General features: G+C 46.0%; 2 protein-coding genes across 11 annotated transcripts in view; both read left to right on the top strand.

Moving 5' to 3' along the window:
- Positions 1 to 2,509, top strand: part of DOCK10 (dedicator of cytokinesis 10) — a 122,039-nt gene extending 119,530 nt beyond the window's left edge. For all 10 annotated transcript variants that reach the window (XM_017822405.1, XM_017822404.1, XM_017822410.1 and 7 more), the window contains one exon: positions 1,791 to 2,509. In XM_017822405.1, coding sequence (XP_017677894.1) covers positions 1,791 to 1,910 — 120 coding nt within the window. In that variant the 3' untranslated portion in view covers positions 1,911 to 2,509. The remainder of the gene's footprint in view (positions 1 to 1,790) is intronic.
- Positions 2,510 to 14,856: 12,347 nt separating this feature from the next.
- On the top strand, positions 14,857 to 20,084 carry LOC108500975. Its single transcript, XM_017822428.1, has 3 exons — positions 14,857 to 15,094; positions 16,490 to 16,751; positions 19,614 to 20,084. Exons 1-3 carry the CDS (start codon positions 14,869 to 14,871, stop codon positions 19,744 to 19,746), a joined length of 621 nt encoding a protein of 206 aa, XP_017677917.1. The 5' UTR covers positions 14,857 to 14,868; the 3' UTR covers positions 19,747 to 20,084.
- Positions 20,085 to 20,516: the final 432 nt, after the last annotated feature.

Genomic DNA, 20,516 nt, shown 5'->3' with positions numbered 1-20,516 from the left:
TGTGCAACTGAGCAAGTTTTTCACTGGGTGTAAAGCTCATAATTTCTTGGAGGCTTGGTGTGTGCCAGGGTGGGGGTCGAGCTCAGTGGTGGTTACTGTTCTGGGAGTTGTGCTCCCTTCTTGTTTAGGTGTATAAAGATTTGTGAACTTCAAGCATTCCAGTGATTTTATCATAACTAATATTTGTCACTGCTATATTAAGTGTGTAAGTATTAAGGATGTTATTTGTTGCTCAATGTTCATGCCTCTCTCATGGAAGTTATTTTAGTCATCCAGTCAGTGTGCAGAGGCAGTACCATATGTCCCGTGTGAACTGCTGTTCACTACAAGAATGGAAGATGAATGTTCAACTCAAACGAGGCATGAGCAGCCCATGAGTTTCAGCATTCATAAAACATTTGGGGAGTTCTATTAAATGCTTATACTTGTATTTATATCAGTGAGCTCTGAGTTCTCTTCACGTAAATGAAAATACTAAATGAAAATACTATATGATACAAAATTACTTGTACAAAACAATGCTAATGTGTAAAGTTAAGAGTTCATCCATCAAAAGTCAAAATTGTCATCTGTTTTACCAAAATCATCTGAATTTGAAAGTCCACACTGAAAACCACTTGCAGTCCTGTGGGGAAGCCTTAGAAGTGCCAGCCCAGTTTTTGTGGCAGTGTGGCTTGTTGGGAAAACTCTACTGCTCTTACAGTGAGCACATGAACTCCCTACTTCTGAGCTGAGCATTCCCTCAGAGAAATCACATGCCATAAACTGTGGTTGAAATATTTATCTCGCAATTGGAAAGCTTGAGGCTCTCTTGCAACTGTGCTGTGTGCTTTACAGCAGAACTATTTGCCATCTTTCCCATTGTCATACTCAAGAGAGCGTTGTTTCTCACCTACAGAGACTCTTTTCATCACCATATGTTTTTCTCTTTTTTGTTTTGTTTTGTTTTTCTTTTCTGACAGCTCTGTCATGGTCCTTGCTTATACAGCTTCTCTTCTTCCCTGTCTAACATTTCCCTCAATACTATAGCCAAAAGTGGTATGTTCATTTTTCTTACATCTATTTTTTTTCTTTTAATGTCATGTACTTTCCTCACTTGCTGGTTTTTCTACCGGGTGTGTTTGTTTAGTTTCATGTCTAATGACTCCCTTGCTCGGGGAGTTACAAAAAAAAAAATGAGTGCCACTGTATATGTGTGATGTGTTGTCCATGAGCAGAGTTGTTCTTTAGGATCCCAGTTGTGAACTTTAGGGAGGCCAGTGGGGCAGCTCAACAAGAGCCTCCTAATGCAAAAGCTGCTTACGCTGCTGTCTCAGGCACTGATGCTGAGTGGTCGTGTCTGCCTGAGTAATAACTGTGGTATTGACCCACAGCCCTGCCCAGGGATAGCTGGGGGTTGATGGCATAAGGTTACACCCGGAGCTTTGTGGAGAGGTTTCTCTTCCACTGTTGATGCTGCGTGTGAGTTTGCAAAATGTAGATGACTTCTCAGTTGTGTTTGTATGAGAGCTGTGAGAGTAAAGCAGTCCAGGGAACCCCACAAAGCACCACTTGGCAGAAGCCAGTCACTCCAGTCTGGTCCCATTTTTACCCCCAACAAAAAGAATGTCATCCCTGTCACTGCAGCCTCCATTTACTGGGAAAAAGTCCTTTTCCTCTGTCAGATCCTTGGCATCATTGTGTAATAAATAAAAAGTGGGAAATCCTTGGTTAGACAACGGGCACTTCAGACACCGGGCACTTCAGATCTCTCTCACAGTTGCTTTTTTTCCCTCCTTTTTTATGAAAAGATTGCATACAAGGAGGACTCAGCAAAACATCAAGGGATGGAGCGCACATATTCGCGAGTCATCCATAGAGTCAGCTCGTCTGTGCCAGCAGCAACCACTCCAGCAAATCCTGATGCTTGACTGCGGCGTGGGGAACATACGGCCTCAGGAAGATCTGGGGTGGCAGGGTTGGGGTTTGTTCTTTGTTGTTTGGGTTTTTTTTTTTTCCTTTTAGATTAATAGTACTGAAAATTAAGTTGATCACGGACAATACCAGGAAAAGGATTTGTGGGTTAAGATTTTAATTTATTGGAAGTCTTCAAGGTGTTATTTTTAAAAATGCAAGCTTGAGAATTTTTTTTTTTATTTTATTGCCTGCCCCAATATTTGCACATTCCCTATCTTTTTTTTATGTTGTTGTCACTTTTTGGTTTTGAACAGCCTTTATTAAGCCAGGCTGATTACAGAATTCCCATTGAACAGATAGGTACTCAGCAAACCCTAAGTTTGCTATAAATTATAATATATCTAATACTAAGTCCTAGTATACATATATTTTAAAGGTCAGAGTGGATGTTTTATAACATTTAAGTATATTGCAATTGTAAATAGAAGATGTGTAAAATATGTCATTTTTACAAAATTTAAAAAATATCTTTTTAGTTAATTATGACAGTACTAAGAATATGGATAACATTTCAGTTACCATTATATTAAAATATTTGTGTATGTGTATAAAAGCGTCCATAAAATTTTTTCTTTGAAGATCTCTGCATTCGTTGATTCCCATGTCAGTACTCTCCAGAGCAGTGGAGATCAGGATGCTTTCTGCATCCCTGCTGTCTGTTGTGTTGTGCATGCTGATAGGGACACTTATGACCATCTCCAGAACATGGCTTCACGTTCTTTCCACAGCCCCAGACTGAGCCCACCCTGGGAAATGGCCTCGGTGTAGTTCTCCTGCTTGAGGCCAAGAAAACGCTGATTTTCCTTTGAAGTTTGTAGTCCCAGATTTTGCACAGAGCACTTTGGGAAACCGTGTGCCTCTAGTGAGATGTTTGTTTTGGTTTCTGCATCATGTTGGGATGAGGTGGAGCAGTTCTGGCAGCTCTTAGGAGTTCCCTTTAACCTCAGTGTTCCCACACTCTTTCATGTTCATTCATAGAAAATCCCTGCTTTCAGGGATCCCTGCTCATTGTGCCTATGTGTTGGGATTCCTCTTTCCCATGCACACAGTCCCCATGATTCTGTTAAGCTGGTTTTTTTCTCTTTAGCTCATTTTCCCTGGAGAAACTCTGGGGAATCCCCAGAGGCCTCCACAGGTTCACGAGTATTTGTCTGTGCTATGTCTTTCTACCTGGGGTTATCAGGAGGATTTTTCTGCTGCGTTTCCTCATTCTGCCCTCCTGTCTCTTCCCATAACAGCCCCAGTTTGCAACTGATGAATCTCAGCTCAAGTTGTACCCTGGCCCTGCAGGCCAAGCCAAGGATGGCATCTGAATTCACCCCATCTCTGTGCAAGGTAGAAGTGCCATCATCCAGCCTCTGCCTGCTTGCCGGTGCTTCCAGCACTTGCTGCTGTCCCACTGTCAGCAGATATGAGGTTTACAGAAGAAATCTTTGCTAAGGGTTGAAACCCACATGGTGTCCTTGCCTGGTGGGGGATGGAGGGGAGAGGTTGGGACAGGCACCCCGTGGATTGGGATGGCCCTGCTCCAGCATTAGTGCAGAGGCAGCCTGAGCCCTCCCCTGGGATTTGGTAAGAGCCCAAGTTCTCACCTATGCTCTGCACACCAGCATCAACCACGTGGCTGGACAGGGAGCTGAGCTCCTTGCTCATCCTCACCTGAACAAGCCCAGCTCTGCTCTTTAGACACTGCACTCTTCAAAACCAGCAGTCTACTGAAAGGAATGATTTCTGGCCCAAATTTTAACTTGCTTTGTACCATATATATAGTGATAGATAAAGTTACCTGCTTGTTTGTATATATGGGAGGAACCAGCAATCAGTGGTGACAGCAGGAATGCACTGCACAGAGAGGTAAGTGGGCATCAAGTCCTCTTGTCCCTTGGTTTGTTGGTCTCCCTGGACTCATTATGTGTTTATGATGATTCGTGTTTATGGATGGGTACTTCAGAAGCCATCAAGGTGATTTGGAGACAGACTGTCTCTAATTAATGTTCACAAGAAATGAGCAACTACATCTGTTGTTGGGCATCTTTGGGAATAACTAGATTGCAAAAGCGTGGTTTGCACCAAGGGAATGTTGCAGGATGATGCCAGGCTGGTCTGAAGCCAAACTGTGGTCTGTAAAGCAGAGGTAAGGAAATCCCTGGATTATTTTCTCAATAGCTTGCACACAAAATGAGTTTCATGTGTAAGCCCAAGAGCTGTTGAGTTTGGTTTATTTTAAGCAACCAGCTCTGCAGGCCCCTCTGGGTTTTGAAAATCCAGCCCATATTCTGGGGTTACCTTATTGCTGGTGTTAAGAGATGCTCAGGCTTGAGTGTAGCTGGGTCCTTGTTCCAGATGGCTCTTCCTCTCTTGCTGTGTTCAAACACTTTAAACTTAGTCGGGTGAAAGCAATTAGCAAAAACATTAGCTTTGAAACAAGGCTGCAGCAGGGAGAGAAAACAAAGCATCAAACCATGGCTGGTCCCAGCGTTTGAGGGGAGAGAATGAGAGAAATGCAGGAGGCATGTCAGGCTGTAGGATGATTACAAAGACAGGGTTTGGCCCTTTAACACGATAAAATTCGATTACACGAGGTCTGCACCTTTTTTTTTTCTGCCAAGAGCTCCCCTTTGAGACTCCTTTTGTCCAGGGCTGCCACAAGATCATGGTCAGCTGTTCTCAGAGCGAGGGTTTCTCCAGTGAATTGTTTTACAGTTTATTCTTACTTACACTTATTCCTCCAGCTGGAGGAGGCTCATCCCCCTGCTGCTGCAGGCAAAGCTGGTGAAAGATTCCCTTTCATCTGCGGAAGGAGATCTTCCCGTGTCAGACTCAAATCGAACTTCTTTAAAAACTTTTCAGAGTGCAAAAGAAATTATTCATGTTTGTTACTTAGTGGAAGGTCTCTCAACACCCCAAAAGGAGTTAAGTGTTATACATATTTTATGTTTAATCGCATCTTTAGTGACACCCAACCACAACCAAAGGCTTAAATTTCAATTAGAGGGAGATGTATTAAATGTTTAATAGGAATCATTCCTTGCAGGGTAATTATATCTTAACATTCATTGGAGAGATGTTACATTGGCAACATAGTGTTTATCTGAACAGGAATAATTTTTTTTAAAACTTTATTTTTGTATAATGTCCAAATGAGAAATGGGAGATGATCTGTACCATCCTGACACACTGCCCCTGTGCTGGCCATCCACAGGCCTGGACCTGGGAAAAAGTGAAATTACATCCATACGTAGCTTTAAATGGGGCTTTTTGGCTCTCAGCATGAAAAGAGTTTTTCTACATGTGCTGAGAAGCTCCAGGCTGCAGTACCTTTTACTTCAGTTTGAACGTTTTTTTGAACTGGTAACTGACTACTCAGTATGTCAGCTGTAAGTAATGGGAAGGTGAATCTTTAAGACAAAGTATATCTTTAAAGTACCTGCTATTGATTTGAATGCATTTACCAATTTTTAACAAGTTTGGTATGCATGCAAAAGATTTTTCTCATAATATTTAGATAATCACAAAAATAATCAAGGCCACACATTTACAACAAGCAAATTAAAGCCATGAAGTGAGCTTTGAACCTAGGCAGTTAAAATCAAAGGATGTTAAAATCAAATATTGAATGAGAACAGAGAAATGGGATTTGGAGGAAAGCATTCAAAGCTGTAGAAAAAGAAAAAAACAAACAAACTATGTTTCTTATTTAAGAGAATTGTATGGAGATAAATAAAATTAATCCAAAAGGCCAAGCCCATGTAGAACTGTAACCATGACCAGGAAGAACCTTCAGCTTCCCCATCATTGCATCCCCTCTGCTTTTGCTTGAGCAGGAACCACTTGGCATGGACCTCTTGGCCCCACATGGGTTTCCTGCTCCTTCTGCTCCTTTCCTGCACCTTGGCTGTCTGGCAGCCACAGCATAGAATGGGCAGGGTTTTTTTTGGTTTTTTTCTTTGTGGTTCTTTTGCTTTGCAGTGGCCCCAAGTACATACATCCCGACGAGAAGGGTTGGGGCTCCCTCTCTGGTGAGGACACTGTGCAACAGCGGAGAGAAAATCTGCTGTGGGTTTTTTGGGCTGCAAAGATGCTGGGGGTCAGCTCCTGTGCAGCAGAGCACCCACTTGGCTTCAGCTCCCAGGTGAGCCCTGTGATGGGAACAGCCACTCTGCCTGCACCGCACAGAACACGGCTCATGAGAGAGATCAAAACGTGAGCACCGAGTTAGGGACAGTGGGTCAGGACCTCCCAGAGGTCAGATGTGCTGGAGCAGTGCATTTTCCAAGCTGCAAAGTCTAGGACATTGAGATTACAAGGCAGCAGGATCATTAGCCCCTGCCTCATTACAAACCCTGTGTAGTGGCCATCCACACAGCCCTATTCCCACTGCCTCCCACAGGGCTGGGTCCCATCTCCCTTGTACTTCAAACACAGAATCCCTCTTACCGGAAAACACAACTGAAATTATTTGCTAATTAAAACTGAACAGAATAATTTGAGTTGGGAAAAGCAGGGGAAACTTTGGGAAATGCCAAATTGATGCTTTTGTTTCAAAATGACTTAAATCGAGAGTGTGCTGGGGTTTACTCCAAATGAGGCTGGTCCCTCTGGCTGTGCCCTCCCTGTGGAAGCCCCTGGCAGTGCTGCTCACCCCAGCAAGGGGGGGCTGCTAAACCAACCCCTCTTCCTGGTGCAGGCAGCAGCATGTACAGGAAAAAGGAAAGGGACACTCGGTACCATTTTTGGAGTAGAGGCTGTGACAGGACAGGGTTCACCCTGTGGTTCCCTCCCTGGAGGGAGTGGAAAGCCAGGTGGCCACTGAGACCAGGGTGGGCTCATGGCCAGCAGCAGAGGATGCAGGCCCCAGTCTGGGTGCCCACAGCTCTCCCACAAGGGGCCTTCTAGCATGTCTTTGTTTGCAGTCTGCAGAGTGGCAATGGGGAGGTGGTGGAGGAAATGAGAACATTATTATTCTTTTCAAGAAAAGTCCAGCACAGTTCCTTGGTGAAATATTAGCTATGGAAAATAGCAAGTAACTTTCCTACCTCCCAGGCATGTGTTGGAGTATTTGGAGATGAGGGAAAAAGGAAAAGTAAAGTGAAACCAGCAGGGTTAGGGGAAGGCTCTTGCAATGTCTAGATTGTCAGGCAAGAGGGTAGCTTTAAGGCAGAATGGTAGAGAGCTCACCTTGGAGAGCCTCCTAGTTTAGTAAGTGGTACATCTATTCCATATGTGTAGCCTCAAGATGCAAAAACATTGATACCTGAGCAGTTCTGGCTCATGGCACTATGGGAGGAGTTGCTGCTGCCCCTGCAGGGATCCCAAACAGAGGTTTGGGATCAATCCTGTGCAGCCATCCACATCCCATGCCTTCAGGAGCATCTCTGAGGCACAGTGAGGTGAGACTGAGAGTAATGAGTGTCTGTCTTTCAGTAATGAGTGTCCTTCAGTCCTTCAGGAGCCGTAGCCCACATGGGATATGTGCATGGTTGCTTGTAACGCTTTCATTAAGTTGACAACTTACAGGTATTTTTGGAAAATCTTCAGTAATGCAAAGGTGCAATCATAATTACTGACTTTTCTGTCCAGGTTGCTGAAGTTCTTCACGTGGTTCTTAATTACTCACTAAAGCATCTTGAAGTTCTCAGTGTAAACAGCATCAGAGTATGAACATCTCCCCCTGAACAGCATCAGAGAAATGCACGCTTCTATTTTTTCTGATTAATTACCCCCCAGCTTATAGAAACTGCATTTCAGGTGTGCTTTTTGAGCTGTGCTCCCCATGTGCTGCTTCAGTTAACTATAATCACTCTTTTTTGTTGGAGAAAAGCTGTGAGGGTGTTACTTGCCCTGTGATGTCTTTTTGTGACCTGCAAATGCCCTGTAGTTCTGAGTCATGCTTTAGATGTTTTTGCACAGATTAAATATGGCATGATACAGCTACAGAGATTCAAATATCCTCACGTACATTTTATATGGTGTGTTTTGCTTGAGAAAAGAAAACTGAATAAAAAATAATTATTAATAATTTGAATTTTAGGCTGGATTTTCTGCTTGGGGCTGCTCTGTAATCAGAAGGCTCTTTCCCATGAGTGAGGGCTTGTTTTAATTTGAAAGCCATCGCAAGCTCTGTGCAGGTGACTGTGGGCCCAGTTGCAAGCTCCTCGTTATGAAAATCTCCAGCTGAGCTTATAGATTCTCTTGCATGAGGCACGGTTTTGTACTCTGTAGCATATGTTGTGCTTGCAGGGAGCTGGCATAAAAGAGACTCGTTGTGATTATTCCACACTAACTTGAGGATCCATTTAAAGGGACAGAGACCCAGAGCCTTGGAAATGCAACAAGAAGCCCTGAAGTGCCCTCTGAAAAGTCTAAAACTTTTCTCTAGCCTTGCTTCACTGCCAGCCCAGTCCAAAACCATAGCCAAGGTTTTCAGACATGACTCACGTATCTCGGTGTTTCCATTTCCCATGTTCAGGTTAAGCCTGGTTTTTCGAAAGTATTGAGCATCCCCTGCTGGAATTCAGACCCCTTTCAGAAACCTTCAATGCTCAAAATCAAAGCAGCACTAATAAGATATGAGGCTGTATACATCAGTCAAGAGGCTCAATGTGTTGCACAGGCGCTTGGCTCCCTGCAGGCACCAAAGCAAGCGGAGGCTTCTTTTAAGAGTGCTTGCGTGGGATTTTCTGCATCCATGTGGGTGTTAAGGCACAGTCAGGCAAATGGTCCTTGCAAAAGAAAAAGGGTGCTTAATAGACATTAACAAGTTAAACAATTACCTTTTAATAGACTAACTAATAACTTTGTGCCATTGTTACCTAATGAGATTTTGAAACCTGAGAATGCTTTACACATATAACTGATTTTTGCCATCTTGTTTTGTTTCTGGGAGGTTGTGCAGCTTGTTCTCCACAACTGTCTCACTACAGCCACTGTGAGCAACAGTCACTGCTCAGACATGGTTGAAAGGGAGCATTTAATTAGTCATGAGTGTGAGGCAAAGTCTCATTCAAGCATAGAAAGCAGCCAGGTTTGTGGGCTCTCATGCTCAGCTCCACGTGAGGCTGGTGAGCGTTTCCATGGGATCTGCCCTCACCACTCCCCACTTCTTCTTCAAATGCTGCTGTTCATGTCTGTGCCCCCAAGGCAGCCCATGTCCCTGTGCCCCATATCTCCCTCCCACTTGGTGTGCTGCTGCACTCCCTCCTCCCACTTCAATGTCAAGGACAGAGCATTCATGCAGGCTTGCCTTCCTGGGCTCATCCTGCCAATCCACTGGGTAATTTTCATTCTGCTGCCCGAGCTTGCTCAGAAAACAGCTTTGGACAGAAGTGACATGAGTCAGATGCTGTTCACGCTCTGTTGAGACGTGGGTGGCCGGTCAGGAAGGCGGCTCCCTTGCGGGTGGTGGGGCTGGCTGCAGCCCAGGCCGTGGATACACCAGTAGGGCAGGAGCATCTTGCCCTCAGCTTGGGCGGCTTCGTGGATGCTGCTCTGTGCTTCTACAGAGCTCTGCACACCAGGGCAAATTCTCAGCCCTTTTACACAGGTGAAAAAGGAGTTTCCTTCTACATGTAGGTGGGCTGTGGTTCTGGGGAACACCCTGAAGCAGGGAGGGCAGGCACCTGCTTGTTGGTATGGTAGCACTGGCACACTCCCACATGGGTACCCCGATGCTGGCATACCTCACCTTTGAACTTCAGAAGGGGCTTAGGAATAGCAGATTTCAATTGTGGAATAGGTAAGATCCAAAATTCACACTTTTCAGAATAAGAATGGATACTTTTCAGGATCTGTAGTTGTGGGAGTGCACCAAAATGGACCTCCAGGTTCCCCTTTTGTCTGCAAAGCAATGCTGGCTCAGAGGAGGGGAAGGTTTTCCCAGCTAAAACTGGGGGTGCTCCAACAGCCCCAGAATGAATCTAGTCAGCAAATAATTAGCTGATTGCCTTGGTGAAAGCCTGAGGCACTACTGCAGAAATTGGTATTAGTTTCTGTACCTGCCTTCACTGTGGAAGCTCAGCTCTGGGAGGAGCCCAGACTGACCTGAGGAAGGAGCAGTGGCCCTACAGGGATGTACCTCTTGGCTGGGTGAAGGCAGGCTGGGCACTGGAGGGTCCGTGGCCAGTGCACATTAGGAAACTATTAAACACAGACGTGACCAGCAAACTTCGGATGCTGAGCTGTTTATCCAACTATTAGAACATTTCCCATTTGTGCTGCAAAATCTATTCTGTCAAATCCTTTCCTCATGAGAAGGATGCATTTCTTTGCATGGCTGAGCATTTGCAGATGAAATGCATTCAAAACAAGCTGTGACCTGGCCTAGCAGAGCAGCACCTGTGGGGACATTGATGTGGCTGCCAACATGCTGGGCTCAGGTGAGCAAGGGCCTTGCAGACTGACACATGTCCCAACACATTTAAGCTGTTAAATTTGAGTGCATGGAAGACAACACATTTCATGCGAGCATCAATCTCAAACCTGATGCTAAAACTCAAGCAACAGTACTGGCTAAGTAAAGCATAGGGATAATTTAAATGTCTAAATGTCTAAACTTTGAGAAGAATGAAAAGGGAGAAATGAAAATTGGAAAATATATAAATTTACCTCTTAAATTTACCATTTACCTCTTAATTTACCAAAAAAATGGAGAAGCCACTGAGAATTAAACAAGGAGAAGGTCAATATGGGATCAGATTTTGGCATTAGACCTATTCAGTCCTTTCAGATGTACAGGAGCAAAATGATGAGAAGTGCATCAGCAAAAAAGAATCAGCACACAAACCCCATTTTTTTGTTAATTTTTAAATCAACTGAAATATTCTTTTTTTACCTCCTTAAGTTGTACAGTCAATTTCAGAAGAGAATTAGGCTCTTTTGCACCACAACGAAGTGTAAAACATGTCAGAAATCAAGCAAGGACTCAGGTCACAGGATTTCTTGCACAGTGGCCATAGGAAGGGTTTGGCATAGACCTTGACCAGAGCTGCTGTTACGCTTTTGCTCGGTCATTTTTTATAGGATGCAAAAATTCAGTGCTGCTGGCATTCAAGACTCATAACAGCAAACCTCCCCTGGAGACTCCAGCCCTGACAGAGATCTGGGCTTCAGGCTTGATGCCAGGATGATGGAGCTGTGAGCCATCTCTCTTCCCCAAGATTTCCTGTCTGGGCCAAGGGGCTGCTCTGCTGCTCCCCCATCCTATCCCAGTGAGGCTGGAGATGCAGTGCAGCATTGCTGGTCCTCAGTCAAGATGCCATAGGACCAGTGTGATGTGGTGCCTTGTGGCAGGCAGGGGTGAAGGTGCAGCAGAGGCATCAGAGGGAAAGCAGAGCACCATCAGGATGGAAATCTGTGAGTTAGGAGGAGTATGTTGCCAGGCAAAAAGGAAGGGTGTTTTTTTATCACTCAATAGTAACAGAAAGATCCTGTCCACCTCCAGCCACACTCAATCTTGTCCATCTCCTCCTCCTAAAGACTAAAGTCTGTGACAGCCCAGCCACGCTCTGCTCAGCACATGTGGTGGGAAGGGGCAGCCTTAGCAGTCCCTGCTGCACTAGTGCAGAGTGTGGGTGTCACAGCACTGATTTTGTGCATGTTTATGGCAGGAGAAGCCTACTACTTGTGCTCTCTGTTGGTCGGGTTTAGCTCTGTCTTTTTCCACAGGGACTCCCTTGCCACTGGGAGGCATGACACACTGCACTATGTCATAGAAAGTATCCAGACACCTGCTGTTGATTTTTCAAGGACAAAGTGTTGTGATTTGATTGAAAAAAAATCATCTCACTAGAGTAGAAATGAGTCCTTTTTGGTTTTTTTTCTCTCTAACCTCAGGGGAGCAAGACAGAAGATTTGGTAAGTGAGATGATTATAAAAACTGTTCGCTGTTGGTGGTGGCTGTGCAGGTGCTGTTTTCTGCTGATGGCAGTTCTCACACTGTACCTTCTCCACTCTCAGGACAGCCCTTCCCTTCTGCAGGGAGCTGCAGAATATCAAGCAGTGGCAGCATAAAGAGCTGAGCTCCCCACAGTTTTGCATGAAGCTGCTCCAGAAGGCTTCTGTGTTGTGTTCACAGGTTTTCTGCTGCAGTACTGCTTGGTATGCAGTTCGTACAGTCCACTGAGCACATGCACGAGCAGCCACATAGAGATATTGCTATGGGGTTCCTTGAGTCCAACAGCTGCCAGGAACTCTGTCTTTGGTTATTCTTTCTAGTGGAGACGTTCAGATATGACTGAGGGTGAATACAGTTTTACCCAGGTCCATGTCTTACCACGCACAATTTGCTGAAGCAGTTCAGGTGTGAGAAATTGGCCTTTCTGTTAAATTATTTAAAGTTGAAGTGTTTTACAGCAAAAACCACACAGCTGTAGATGCTTTTAGTAGGCACAGAAAGGCACAGTGAAGATACACTCAACCAAAATGTACAGCCTGCAAGTGTGCCGCTGCTAAGAGGTATTGAGGATGTTTCCCACCTGTGGCACATGGAGTGGCAGCACGTGGGAGCTGGCAGGGCAAGCACACATCTTGGACCCTGCTGAATTTACAAAAACAAGATTGTGTTCACAGAGCTCTTTCTGCTTACAGGGAACACACCAATCAGCCCTGTCACAAAGGTAGCTTTGCCAGGTTTCCCTTGTCCAAAACTCCTGAGTCATCTGGCCCCCTGCCCATCCATCCCTGGGCAGGAGTTGCAGCAGGAGCAGCTGTACGAGGTTACAAGCCATTTCCTCAGAAGTTCCTGTTATATCAAAAGGTCTGTGCCTGCTCCAGTTCCAGAGGAGCAGCAGGCATGGGATCAGAGGAGCAGATGTCTTCAGCTACAGCAGGGGTAAGCTAATTGCTGAGTTGGCAAGTGTCCCCTGCCCAGCCAAACTCGCCTGCTGCAGGATCAGCAGCAATATTATAATTACACTTGGGTGCTGTCACTGCTCCAGTACCTGATTTGCTTGCTGGAGAAATAGACCCATAATGTCCCCAGCACAGGGACACCCACACTGTTATTGAAGCCTGGGTGAAGCCCTTTTCTAAGCCCAGCTTTGCCTACTTCTTCCCATCTGGACATTGTTATGCCCACAACAACATGCACTTCTCTAGGAGGGAGGAAAAAACTCAGCGTAAGCTGAGGCCTCTTGCTGACGTGATCAGGGTGGGCTGAAGCAAGGACTGCCACGTCCCACCAGGAGCTCTGCCAAGGTTAATGCTGGCATGCCAGGCCCAGACAGCCCGGCATGCCAGTCCAGCAGCAGGCAGGACAATGTTCAGGGCCTGATTTGCTCCTCCCCTCGCGTACTGATTGCATGAGAGGTCGTGGGTGCTGTGGGCTTCATCTGCATCCTGAGAACTCACATTCATTTTACCCCTCTGCAGGCAGCCTGAACTATGCAGAGCCCTCTGGAGAGGTTCCCAGGAGGTGACAGGTAACTCTTGTGGCTCCTGATCCCCAGCCTTGTGCCTGTGTCACTGGAAAAATCAGCATAGGTGAGTATTCCTGCAGGTTGTACAGCAAGTCCCACCTGCCCTTGCTAGGCATGTGGCTGTGGGTCAACAGGGGAGGGAGCACAGCATGACCTGCAGGAACCACTTTGTCCTTATGAAGCACTTTTTGAGGATGCTGCTCCAAGAAGGGAGCATTACCCACCTGGGGACATATACCCCAGGCCAGAGCTCCTCACTCCCATCTCTGGTTTTCTCTCAATTCCAGCAGTTTCTTCCCAACATCCCAGTAGCTGTTGGGCAGCAGCACTTCCTCATAGACCCAACGGCTTCCTCATGATAGCCCTTCTGGCACACCCTCTGGAAAAAATAAAACTGAGTCATCTCTTTTTTAAAGCATCTCACAGCAGTTTTTCTTTCCTCCCCCAGCCTTCAGCAGCAGAGCGGGAAAGTGCACACAGCTGAAAGGTCTTTTCTTCTCTTTAAAATATTCTTGAGTCACTGTTGAGGTATTGGGAATATCCTCAAAGCAAAAGGTGTGTTAAATTATTTTCCCGCTGACTTTCTGGCATTCTCAGTTTTGTATTTTGAAGTAAGTTTTGGGGAGTGGGAAGAATGTTCCACATGTTTTTGCATTTTATTGCCAGCAGAAAGATGGCTTTAGGGACTAGGTGATGAGAGAAGCACAGAGGATTGTGTTTCTCTTTCTAATGCAAGAATCATGCCTGATCTGTCTCTTGTTACACTCCTGGGATGCTGGTGCAGGTGCTCCACTCCACTGAGCCTCCCTCAGTGCCCAGAAAGGGCCTGGGCTCTGCTGCAGCCTTCCAGGAGAGCTTTAGTGCACCTGCTTGTCCATCACCACTGTTGGCATATGTTGTTAATAGTGGGGGTCTTGCACTATATCAGCTTTCATTTGGAAATTTAATATTCCTGTGAGAAATTGCTAATTCTTTTCCAGATGCAAAGAGCAAAAAAAGAGTAATTTACCCTGTGTTAAAGGAGAGAGGAATCACTGCCCCACAAAGGGCAACCCTCCCTCTGTTCCGTGGAGGCGATCACTGGCCTTTTTAGATAAACCAAAGGAAATGGGCTCTGTCCTCCTTGGTCCATGAGGAGAAAACCAAAGCCCGAGGCAAGCGAGGGGGCGGTCGGGTTTTCCGATGGTGCATCAATACCGCGTTGACAGTGATTTGTGCGGGGTGTAAGAGGCCAGCGCTGCTCTGAAACTCGAGCCCCCGAATGAATAAATCATGAGCCCTCTCTCAGTAACCTGACAACTCGGTCCAGCCCTCTCAGTGCTCAGATCTGGCCCATGCTGGGCATGCGGGGAGGGACTCCCATTGTCCAGAGGATTTAAGGGCAGGGTCTGCCTGTCTGCCTGTCTGCAGGGCAGGCACTTTGCGGGACAGCAGGGAGCCTTCTGCGTGGCGTGGGACCATGGAGGGCAATGCACACCTCCTCCAGGTCATCCGCAAGATGCGTTCCCAAATCAACAAGCTGGAGAGGGAAAACAGGGCCCTAAAGGGAGAGCTGCAGGTCTGCGGGCAGAGAGCTGTGCCACCGGAGAGAGAGGCAGCGAGAGGAGGTGGGAACAGTGATGTGAGGAGCCTCGCCAGGGATGAAGAAGGACCTGCTGGCTCTCCAGCATCTCTGCAGGGAGCCATCCCAGCCAGTCCTGCTCCAGCACCAAAGGAGCAGACAGGTACCAACGAGTCGGGGCTGTCTGGGGCTGTCCATGGCACCCGTGAGTGCTGCCCATGCAGGATCTCCCAGCCTGGCTGTTACATGTCTGCAGGGAGTGAGGGATGAGCTGCTGGTTGTCTGTCTGATCAGCTCCGTGAAAGTGCTCTGGCCGCCTTCTGTGCTCGCACCTCAACCCACCATAACTGGGTGTCTTGGTCTTTTTAGGGTGCTACCTGCATCCCCCAAGCTGAGCTTAGTGGAGTATTTTACTGCTGCTCAAACAAAGGATCCAACTCAAGGAGTTCAGTTTTTCTTTGTTTAAGGAGAATTTTACTTACTGCTTTGGGTTTTCACAGGCATGGACAATCCTGACCATGCCTGTCCCCTCTCTGCTCCAGGCAGAAAAGGGCCATGCCATAACCTCTCTTGCCTTAGTAAAAGATGAGAAAAATGCTACAAATAATAACAAATAATGATGAGTTGGCTGCATACATCATACCAGATGTGCAGTTTAGTTTTGCAGATAACGCAGTTAGTTCTGGCTGAGACAGAGAGGGGCCAATATACAGGAATACACACTCTTCATAGTTTTATCAGAGGAGAAAAACAGAAATATTCCTCAGTTAGAGAAGTCTAACTGTGACTTCTGGAGGATTTAATGAATCAGGAATTTAAGCAAAATGTTGTTTGGTGAGAAGTATTGGAGAAATGGCCCCACAAGTTTTCACAGAGACAAATCTGTGTAAATGAATAAAATGAGAGGCTGAACAGCACTAGTGGATTGATGTGAAGCCAGGTGGCTGCTGCCAAGCCCCCTGACCCAGTGGTCAGGTTACCAACCTGAAGGCCTCTTAAACCGGGGCTGCTGGTGGCCATAGATGTCATCAGTTTGGGAATAGCAGTCTGGAGTTCTGGCAAGTGGGAAAGCTGCAGCTCTTCCTCTTCAGCTGCCTTCTAGGGGAAAGAGTGACATCCAAAGGGGCTGTCTGGCCTTCTCTGCCTCTCAGCCTCACCACATAAAAGCTTTTTTGAGCCCAAAGAAAGTGATTCAAAATAGAATGGTAGAATATTTGGGGTTGGCAGGGACCTTAAAGATCACCCAGTTCCAACTCCCCTGCTATGGGCAAGGACACCTTACACTAGACCAGGTTGCTCAAAGACTCATACAACCTGGCCTTGAACACTTTCAGGGATGGGGCATCCACAACTTCCCTGGGCAACCTCTTCCAGTGTCTCACCACCCTCACAGTAAAGAATTTCCTCCTAGTATTCAATCTAAATGTCCCCTCTTTTAGTTTAAAACTGCTCCCCCTTGTTCTGTCACTATCTGCCAATGTAAAAAGTCATTCTCCAAAAATATATTGAGGATATCTGAATTACTGTTTCCAGCTCTGCTTTTTCCTCTGTTTCTCAGATACTGCCATGACTGTGAGACGCTACCCCCCCACCTCACCAGCTCCTGCTCCTTCCAGTGCAAGGTCCCACAGGGCCAGCAGGAAGCCTTCAAACAATGGGCTCCCAGAGGTGCCAGGCAGTGCCTGGCCACCAGCCCCTCCTGCTGCAGCACAGCTCATCAGGGAAGAGGAGAAAGGGCTTGAAAAATCACCGTCCAGCTGCCCCTCCTACAGCCACTCCAGCAACATGAAGCTGTTTCAGGAGCACGTCTATAGGTGCAGGTAGGCTTGGTTTGCCTTCACAGCATCACAGCTCTAACAACATATATGGACATTGCTCTGGGTCTTAGTTTGTTATCAGCAAAATCTTTGTTTGAATGTATATGGGCAGACTGCATGTATAGACTCAGTGTACATTGAGCAGACTGGAGCCTTCTTTGGGGGAAGTCGTCCGGCTCCTCCTTGCAATTTATGAAATTTGGCAATGGTAACAGGTTAAATTTGCTATAGAAAGGAGAGGCTAAGGGAGAGAGAAAAGGGTTGAAATCTTTACACTGTTAAAGCCAGGCAGAATTTTGCAGATTGATGTGATGTTCTGACAAGCTAAGCTTGAAAGGGATTTTTAAACTTGGGGGAAAAAGCATGGAGATACCGGGGAACTGAACTATGCCTTTGGAAGTGTGATTACTATGGCTCATGGAATTAGATGTACTGTATTGTATTTCCCCTGTAACTGAAGCATTACAAGTTAATGCCTCCAGCTTTGAGAAAAGTAGTCTCAAGACGGCTTCTAAATTAAGTGAGAGGGCTGCTGGACAAGCCCTGAGCTCCTCTGATCATTGATGAGAAGATTTCCAACACAGGGCAACAACTAAAGCTAGTAGCAGCAGTAATGAGACTGTGAGATATGATAGCTGAGTCACCTCCTGGTGCTGATCTGTCCACCCTGGGAATCCATGTCAATTCCTGGGTTTAGCCTGACCATGCTGTGTTCAAAAGCCATGTAATCCAAATGGCCTCAAAGCATGTGTCTGAGCAGGGAGAAGTCCATGGGTCTGCCTGTGCGTGTCCTGGGGAAGGGCTCCAGTGGCCACCCTCATGGGCTGTACACCTGCAGTGGGTTGTGTCACCTGTGTGGTTGTATCTGTCCACATGGCCCACCAAGACAGCTTTTATTCTGTACTCCCTTTAACAATATGTCCCCAGAGCAGACCAGTGCCCAGCCCCTTGCACTCCCTGTGCAAAGGCAGCTCGGAGCCCAGCTCCTCTCTGAGAGGCTGCAAGGGACAACGAGGCCAAGCTTCCAGAGGCACCTGGGGTTTCTAGTTAAGGACATTTCAGGGTCAGATGTTTTACAGCATTTAGACACCTAAATTTAGTCCCTGGCAGTGAACTCATATCATTTTCAAAAGCACCATGACCCTGTAGCTCTGGATTTCTGCATACGCTCCACTGGGCTCAGGGAAACTCAAGACTCTGTGCACATGAACGCTCTGAGAGCTTTGCCCTTGAGCCAGCTCACGTGGAAGGTGTGTGCAGTGGGAAACACAGGGTCAGTGTGCAGGAGCAGAATGGCAACGGCAAATCCTGCTGCTTGCTCATAAAGGGAAAGAGCTCTCAAAGCAATCCAAATAGCAGCACAGATCTGTTACATCTACTGCCTTGGGACCTACCGGTTACCCCGCGGCCACAGGACGGTGCTGATGATTTTATCTCCACCATTAGAGCTGCCTTGCCAGGCTGAACAGCGGCGAGTGTGGTACCGTGACTCATGTCCTCTCACTGCTGGCTGCTTTAGGAGAAGAAACAGCTACAGAAGGAGCTTTTTACCAAATGCCCTCAGTAGGCTGCGTAATATCCTGAAGCACGAATGCTGTGTTTCTTACACCAAAAAAAATCTAATATCTTTTTTAATCTTAGTGGTGGATGCTTCCATTATATACCCAATGGTCTAACACAGACACCAATCTTAGTTAGCTTTTCACTAGTAGGATAATTTCTAGCAATGAGTTCAGCAAGCTTATTAAGGTTAATTTTTTATAGGGATGACATTTTTGCTTCCCAGCATGCTGCTTCATGTCAGGTTTTCCTATTCTTCTTGTAGCTTTCTCACATTTTGCTCCAAGGCTATAATCCTGTATTCGATGCTGAATTTTTTTGCTTTAAAATTAACTCTGTAGAAGTATCACCTTGAATTTATATACAGTGCAGTTGCATCCAAGTAATAACAGCACTGCTAACAAATCATCACTAATTTGCATGTTTAAAATATTTTAATTCCTATATGCCAAAGCATTATTTATACCAAGGGATTCTTGCTTGTGTTTCATAAATAAAAACCATTAAATATTTGAATGTAGGATTAGAGAAGATGAGAACTGTTTTCAGGGCTATTATAGTAAAATCACAAAAGGTACAAGGCCTGTTTGGTACAAATGTCACCACTGGGGTGTTCAAGTTTGGTGGTTTCACCTTCCAGTGAGACAGGTCTCAGGGGAGAAGGGGAAGGGGCAAGGAAATCATGGAGGTCCTCTGCCCTGTAACCATCCCTAAATATTTTAATATTGTCATAATTTTCCTTCCTTGTGCTCCATGAGCGCCTGAGTGAGCTGACAAGCATCACAGAGGACAGGCAGAACGACAACCAAAGCTCTGCAAAACTGAACCAATTTACATGCCAAACCAACCCGTTTTGGGACACATAAAGGAAGATGTTTCTGCCTCTGGTGTAATTTACCATGTGCACACCTGGAAACCACTGTTCTCACACCTGCTGGCAGTAGCTGGGTGCTGATGCACATAAACATCAAGCCACTAGAGGACCCCCCCGGGTCCATGGGGGTGCCTGTGCACCCTCAGGGTTCTGTGTGCACACAGCTTTGCACACACACATTGGGCACTGATAGACAGATGTGAGACTCCATGGAAGAAAGCGAATGCTTCCAGCAGACAGGCAGGCAGCACTGTGCTTAGTCCTTTGGGAAGCCTGTGAATGGCATGAAATCCTGCCTCCATGCAGCACGCAAGGGCTGAAAGCATTTAGCTTTTGTTTGCTGGGTTGCTTGGAGTTGTTTTTTTTTTAACTTTCTTTGTATGTTTTGTACATTTGCAATCCTCATAATGCTTTTCCATTTTTTTCTCCAGGGGTAAAGTCAAGGCTGTCAGTTTCCTCTTACCAATGGATATGACACCATGTGCTGAAAAGCAAAGTTCCCTCAAAAGCCAGGAAAATCAGAGCACAAAACCTCTGATGACCATCGCTGAAAACGATATGTGAGCCAGTGAATTTTTAAAGGGCTATTGATTCCCTGAGATAAACGGGCCTTAAATGACAGCTGTGTGTCAGGTTCCTCTATTGCAAAACGCTTTGGCAGGACGCCCACAGAGCATCACCCAGCCTGTGTTTCGGGTCACGGCCCGACATTCAGCATGGAAATGGAAGCCGTGGCAAAGTCGGCTGGAAGCCCATATGCTGTGATGAAGCCACACAGAGCAAAGGTACCTCCACACAGTGCTTCTGAGCAACACATTTCAAGGACCCCTTACCTCAGGACTGATGTAAACAGGCTGTTGAAGCTGGTTTTGATGTGTTTGTCGCAAAAATCATAATCTTTGTCGCTGCTTGTGTTTGCTGATTCCGTGGACAGGAAAGTATTTGATGCAAATGACAAAGTAAGAGCTACCAAGCAGCCTGTGAGGTTTTCTCTGTAGGTATAACTTTCAAACTTCACAGTACTAATAAGTAAGCATTAGAGAGTCAGTTAATGTCACCCTGAATTTCTGCAAACCTTGGCAATGACTGTTCATGTTCATTTGAGGTTCACTTCTAAGGGAGCACAGGGGAGTGTAAGTACCTATCAGTATGAAAATGTGACTACAAATCTCTTTCTGGCTTGGTGTGTTTACCCAGATGGAGACTAAAGGCTGTACACCAAGCCAAAATAGGAAGAATTGTGAGTATCAGAATTTTTCAGGAATGCCTTCTCAGCACAGCTCAGATCAAAAATCACTAGCAGAAATTCAGCAAACAGGTGCAAAATATATGTG

The sequence above is a fragment of the Lepidothrix coronata genome, unplaced genomic scaffold (genome assembly GCF_001604755.1).
Source record: "Lepidothrix coronata isolate B3197 unplaced genomic scaffold, Lepidothrix_coronata-1.0 Scaffold97, whole genome shotgun sequence".
Lineage (NCBI taxonomy): Eukaryota > Metazoa > Chordata > Aves > Passeriformes > Pipridae > Lepidothrix > Lepidothrix coronata.
The sequence above is the reverse complement of the archived record's forward strand: the minus strand, read 5'-3'. Positions and strand labels throughout refer to the sequence as shown.